Genomic DNA, 6,897 nt, shown 5'->3' with positions numbered 1-6,897 from the left:
CAAACGTTTGGAGAATATGAACGAGACAAAGCTAAATTGGTTCAAAGACTTTCTAGTTATTTATTTAATCAAAACCTCCAAAAAAAACACAAGTTTGAAAAAAGTGTATGTGTGTGTGTGTGTGTGTGTGTGTGTGTGTGTGTGTGTGTGTGTGTGTTTAATGCAATTTTGGTTTAAAATGAACGAGAAATAAACCAGTATTTAGAAAATCTACGTGTAAAGATCCAAAGGGAAACTGTGATTTGACAATGTAACTAGATTGTAAAATTTTCTTTGTATAACTAATCTGTTATTCACTGTAAATGAAACGTGCGTAAGATGATGTAACTAAATGTTTTATAAAGAAGTACTTCTGTTTTGGTTTGCTTTCTCTTTCTATCTCTCCCCCCTCTCTCTGTATGTCTATATATATACACGCATGTATGTGTATGTGTATATGTCTGTATGTGTCTGCGTGTGTGTCCGCACGATCTGATATACGAAAGAAAATATAAGCGCATTGTTTTCTCATGAGAAATGACTTGAGATCAAGACACCTATATATCATTTTTAGTAATGAGTGGCCCTCCTTAATATCAACACACTCTCACTTACACACATATATTTGTTAATTTGTGCGTCATGAATAAAAATTACGTAAACCTGAACTGTACATGTCAACTGGTTGGTAAGAAATTGAATAGTTATAGATGGTGTAAGCCGTGTAGTAAAATAATGTCAGATAAATTAAACGTTGACAACATCACGTTAGTCATCACGCGATTCAAAGACATCGTAAACAATAACAAAAGCAAATGTATGAAATTTAACGTCATTTATTACGAAGTTTCCATAAGTTAGAATCTCCTTCTGATAGTCGTCCATTGTGTAATAAGAAAATAGGACGAAAATAGCACGACATGACCTGTAGATTATTATGTATGCCTAATAAATCCATTGGTTTTAACAAGAATTATTTGTGGGTTAAGAAGGAAGAAATGGTCAGCATTGATGTCATCTTATGTAGCCTTTATTGGACTAAATTAGGTAGATTTGTTCTTGTCCAGTAGAATGGTGACTTCTTTTAACGGCTTGTACAAAAATATTGGGCTCATGGTTTCGAACAGTACAAGTAGGTGTACATGTGATACCATCAAGAAACGAATAATTACAATATTAAAAAAATTTGGCTTGAGGGTGACGGTTGGAGCTAACCTCACAACAGTGTTTGTGTTGAATATTCACATTTAAACTAAACTGGAAATGACACCAGGATTTTTAAGAAGCTAGTAGCAGCCAATTGCACTTACACATGCGATCTAATTAACAACCAAATGTCATCGAGTATATACTAATATGCATTACCAAGAGATTAGGTGCATTATCTTCCGACAAAACCACTATCAACAGGACTGCATAATACTACAGTGAGACATTATGTTGCAGTTGTTCGAAAGTGCTCTATAACATTGTTCCATTGCCCTTAAAATTACTGGGAAAATAGTATTATATGGTGTAACCCACCGTACAATGTTGGTGTAAAAACAAGTGTTGCAAAATATTTCCTTTTCTTAATCGTTCACACTTTCATGCTTGTGCGGGTGAAACATACACTCGCACGCGCATGTGTGTGCATACATGTATACATATAAGTATTGTATATACATAATTGACAAGCAAATTCAAGGCGACTAATAAATTGGCCAATGAAGATCAATCTGCAGATAGACAATTTAAGAACAGCAGGATGAATTTATGAAATTTACGAAAAACAAGATCAGAACAATCCTTGTAATGCCGACAGCAGATTTGAAAAAAAAAAAAAGAATCATAGCAAGACAATGATGATAAAAAAAACATGAAGCGAAAAAACAAAGAACAAATGATAATCCGGACATAATGGTAAAGCCAACCAATTTTAAGGATAGCAAAAGGAATTTAAATAAACAATATCGAACACACGTACGTAATATGTGCTTTGCTAGTTTGTTAGTCGGCTGCAATTTGAGGTGTTGGAGATGAACCTCTCAAAGCGGTGGGTGTGAAAATATCTGAATTCATAGTCATAGTCAAGCGAGACAAAAATACCCCAAGTTCCGTTCAAGAGCGATGAACATGGATGTTTCGTAATTTTTGTGACTTACCAACACCGTGTATCCGAACAAACCTGATGCAACTTGAATATGTAAAGTGGCGTAAGAACCATCAGCTGGTATGTCCGAACGATGCATTCGTAGGAATAGATTCAAGCATGAATTAGAAGCAGCTCGAATGTTGTAAACAATATCAAACAGCCAACCGAAGAAAAATGAATTGATCTCACGTTGCAGAAACTAGATTTAGAAAAAATTATAAACTAGTCTGAATTAGTAACATAGTAAACATCCTTCGGGCATAGTAGCATTAGAAGTAGCAGTATAGGAAAAGCAAAACAAAGTGACCAACAAATTAATCCATGGAAAAGGATGACAATTTACTGAAATTATATAATATTAAAATTTATCTCTTTAAAATATATATATAATTATTTTTTGGTTGATTGTAGGTGTGACCAGGTTTGTCTGGAGGGTGAGAACTGTTTGTCTAGGTGCCAATGTCACAATGGAGGTATATGTCACCCCCATGATGATTCCTGCGATTGTCCACCAGGATGGACTGTGAGTAATACGCATATCTTTCGTCTTATATGTTGATGTAAATCCCTCAATGTTTGCATTTTCTCCTCCTATTGTACCCAACTCTTATTGCCCACAACAGCAACAACATCAACAACAATAATAATAATAATAATAATAATAATGATAATGCCCTGATGCAGTACCAGGCACTGGCTCTCATGGCTTCTCATCTTAACTGATTGGAAGTGTTATCATGTACACTGTTTTGTCTTTGTATAAAAGATGGGCTACAGTAAATGTTCTGCTCAATACCACAGATTTACATTTACTTGTTAGTTGTTTGGCCTTAACCAGTTGAACATGTCCCTTGGTGGCTGACGATATGTGCATCTCTGATCACGGGCAGAAACACTAGGGGAGCATGATAGCCATGTATTGAGAGAAATTCTTTGGGATTTGAATAATTCCCTTCTGGAAACATGAGTGTTTCTTTCAACATATCTTTAAACAACCTTTATTCAGGGACATTTTGAGCGGAACGGGCTACTCAACATGAAGAAAATTCCAACTGGGCCCCCACCTGCAAGATCATGCGCTGTTTATCTTGATATGAGTCCACCATGTCGCGCACATATGGACAAAGTGCCTCACCAAATGACGTATATTGCTGCTACATCAATATTATATATCTATAACACCTTATATCATTGCTAACATAACACAGACACACACACTAATACACAATTATGCACACACACACACACCCTATAATTTTTTCATACACTTTTACTCATACACCATCACACATCTAAAAGCGAACCGCATTTAAAGGAATAACGCGGGAAAAAACGCAGCTTGCTATCATTTGCTAAAATGTTACTGATTTACCATGATCTCACAAATCATAATTATGTCATTTATGTCATTGTAGGGAAATATTTGTTCTCTACCGTGCCCGAAAAACCGCTACGGTAAAAACTGCAAGGAGGTTTGTAGCTGTTATAACGGCGGCGTATGTGACCCGTTTACGGGAGAATGTCGGTGTCCACCTGGTGCAAGTGGCGAGAGGTAAGTTTAAATAATGATTCCTTTGTTTGGTAATTAATGACCGTATGTGTGCGCGCGCGTGTGTGTGCGTGAACACATATAAAACAAACCAAAGAGGGGATAACTGTGGCCGTCAAAATTTGTAGCATGTCCTAGCAATATTCAGTGCATAGATATCAGGTAATGCAAATGAACAAAAGAAGAAAGGGAAAGTCAGTAGTACACTTTCTTACATAGGCTTAACTGAAAACTCATTTAAGAGTCGTTTATATCAAAATATGGTCTATTTTAAACCCCTTCAGAAAGAAAATACCGAATGTCACATCTCTTTCGAAGTACACCTGGGAAAAGAAAAACCGTCGCAAAGAAAGTATCACATCACTCTATACACAGTCATTTATGTATGTATATATGTTTGTGTGTTCCTATATGTATGTGTGTTTCTATATGTATATATGTATTTGTATGTATGCATGTGTTTGTGTCTCCTTGTCACTGCATGATAGTTATAAACGGGCCTCTTCGTCATACAAACATACAAACATGTCTGGCCACGGGGAAATATTTTCTTGCTTAGAAACTGACGAGTATTGATGAGAGAAAAGGGTATCAGGCCGTAGAAATATATGCGTCAACTAATTCCGTGTTAACCATGCAGCCATAGACAAGAGTACGTTAAGACTACGATGCAGCTGCTGCTGATAATGGTGAAACCAAAAACATTGAAATTCTTAAAATATGGCTTTGTAAACAAGATATCTGTAATCCGTAAATTTATTTATAAATGATGAATGTAATGATGATGAAGATGACGATGATGATGATGATGATGATGGTGATGATCTCTTTAATTTTTTTAATTTTATTTTTCCAGATGTCAGATTCAGTGTCCAGTTGGTACTTGGGGCCCAAACTGCACTTATGAATGTGAATGTCGCAACGGTGGAACCTGTTCTCCAGAAGACGGTTCCTGCCTTTGTACAGCTGGATTTTCCGGAAGACATTGTGCCAGTCGAGGTAAGAATTTCCTTTATTTGAAGGATGAATGTAAAAAAGAGTACTAGTATTTTGTTGTGCCTGCCGCTGGAGTTTGGCTTTATTCACTTTATTTCACATTTGGTGAAGATTAGCGGACCAGTGGCCGATTCCTCACATCTCTGGCGTTAAAAGTGGTGGTAAAGAAGAGTCCGTAAGTCGAACCTAAACAAATAATTCTGAGAACTTTGCTTATAAACGGTAGCTAAACGTGGGTATGTGGTAAGCAGCTTGCTTCCCAACCACATGGTTTCGGGTTCAGTCTCACTGCGTAGCACCTTGAGCAACTGTCTTCTACTAAATCTTCGGGCCGACCAAAGCCTTGTGAATGGATTTGGTTAGCAGAAACCGAAAAGAAGCCCGTTGTGTGTATGTGTGTGTGTTGTTTTTGTCCCACCACCATCATCGCTTGTCAACCAGTGTTGATGTGTTTGCATTCACGCAACTTCGCGGTTCGGCAAAAGACACCGATAAATCAAGTACCAGGCTTAAAAAAGAAGTACTGGACTCGAATCATTTGACTAAAATTTCAAGGTGGTACCCCAGCATGGCCGCAATCAAATGACTGAAACAAGTAAACGATAAAAGATATACCCTTGTATAAACAAAAAATCTTGGCCAAGGGTTCCGCGTTGTAGAATCGAACCTGAAGTCACAAGGCTGGGAAGTAAGCTTCTTAACACCTACCAATACGTACTTTTGCTCCGGTTTGTATATTTAAAGACGATATACCTTCACCATTGCAAGACACGGTCCTGTCGAACAGTAATAAACATTAATGTTCTGGTGCGACGAACCGCGTTTCCATTTATAGTTGAGCCATTTCAGTTTCCTGTTTTCTGTAGAATGACTATTCTCTTCTTAGTTATATTTTACAATTTGATTCTATGAATAGGTTCCATAAGACTACTTTGACCTCGATAATTTGAGGAAAAATGAGGTAATTTGGCATGACGCAATGGACCCCCATTAAGAGTATTTATAGCAAATTAAACAATGACATCATCACATACTGATACATTACACCTATACATGTGTGTTTATCTCACGAAAATGAATAACAACTCGAGATTAAAATACATTAACACTACTCCAAGTATTGAGTATTTTTTTTTTTTTACTTGCAGTTTGTTCCCCGATCACTTATGGAAAAGACTGTTCTCATACATGTGAATGTGACTGGCAGAACACAATGCGGTAAGTTGACGAAATGTGGAAAGCTGTTGTAATCATTTTTGTTGTTGAAATATGAACTTCTAAGAAAAGACGAAAGTTGCATCATCTAGCCACGTTGCAAGAAGACAACAAACACGCTCTTGTTACGTTCAGTTTTTTTTTTTATTATTATGGATTGGATTACTACGAAAGTAACATGGGGAACATATTTTTAATATTTCTAATTTTAAAAAAGCATAGTCTTAATACAATACATACTACTGTAATATAAAAATCTAAATTATATTTTCAAATTTTGACCCAAGGTCAGCATAAAATTATTAAATTAGAATAAAAATAAGTAATCCAGATGCACAAAGCAGCTCTGAATGGAATCTATATGCATGTACAATCTTATTTAATACGATCGTGTGCAGTTGGACGTGGAAATATCTTTCGCTGCGGAAAGTGTCCCGGGAGAAACTTTTTCTGATAGGCAATATGTGTAAAAAACATGAAAGACTGTTGAAAGTAGTCCTCCTAGAATCCTACAAAATACAAACCAGATTCAACATTACACAACAAACGCTTTGAACCAATTTGTGAAAGTCAAAGTCCTTATTTCCTTCCAAATATCTGCAAGGTTAAAACATGAAGAACACATTTTACAGGCTTGAGATTCTGAAGCGTCTTGGAACACCGGGGGTGGGTGGGTGTTATTTGTGCAGATGATGATATTGACTTATACACAGCGATATAGGTAGTGCTAAGTTGATGGTAGAATAATAATTAGCTAAAGAGAGACAGAAACATAACTGTCAAATTGTGGGTAAGGTCAGTCATAGGCCATGCTGCAAGAAGACAACAAGCATCACGCATTCCTTGTTACACATGTATGCATGCATGTATGTATGTATGCATGTATGTATGTATGCATGTATGTATGTATGCATGTATGTGAGCCTCTGTGTGTAAGTGCGTGAGTATGTGTACGTATTTGTGTGTGATATTCTTACCGAGTTGTAGACTAATATAAAAATTGACATAGGCTTTTATATATATA

At 36.5% G+C, this 6,897-nt stretch overlaps 1 protein-coding gene across 1 annotated transcript in view; it reads left to right on the top strand.

Moving 5' to 3' along the window:
- The window catches only part of LOC106878570 (multiple epidermal growth factor-like domains protein 10), a 33,557-nt gene that overhangs the window by 18,826 nt on the left and 7,834 nt on the right, over window positions 1–6,897 (top strand). Inside the window, exons 8-11 of the mRNA XM_052972604.1 lie at window positions 2,525–2,636; window positions 3,529–3,665; window positions 4,519–4,661; window positions 5,807–5,876. Coding sequence (XP_052828564.1) covers window positions 2,525–2,636; window positions 3,529–3,665; window positions 4,519–4,661; window positions 5,807–5,876 — 462 coding nt within the window. The remainder of the gene's footprint in view (window positions 1–2,524; window positions 2,637–3,528; window positions 3,666–4,518; window positions 4,662–5,806; window positions 5,877–6,897) is intronic.

The sequence above is a fragment of the Octopus bimaculoides genome, chromosome 14 (genome assembly GCF_001194135.2).
Source record: "Octopus bimaculoides isolate UCB-OBI-ISO-001 chromosome 14, ASM119413v2, whole genome shotgun sequence".
NCBI lineage: Eukaryota > Metazoa > Mollusca > Cephalopoda > Octopoda > Octopodidae > Octopus > Octopus bimaculoides.
Note: the sequence above shows the minus strand (reverse complement) of the source record. Positions and strands in the feature narration are given on the sequence as shown.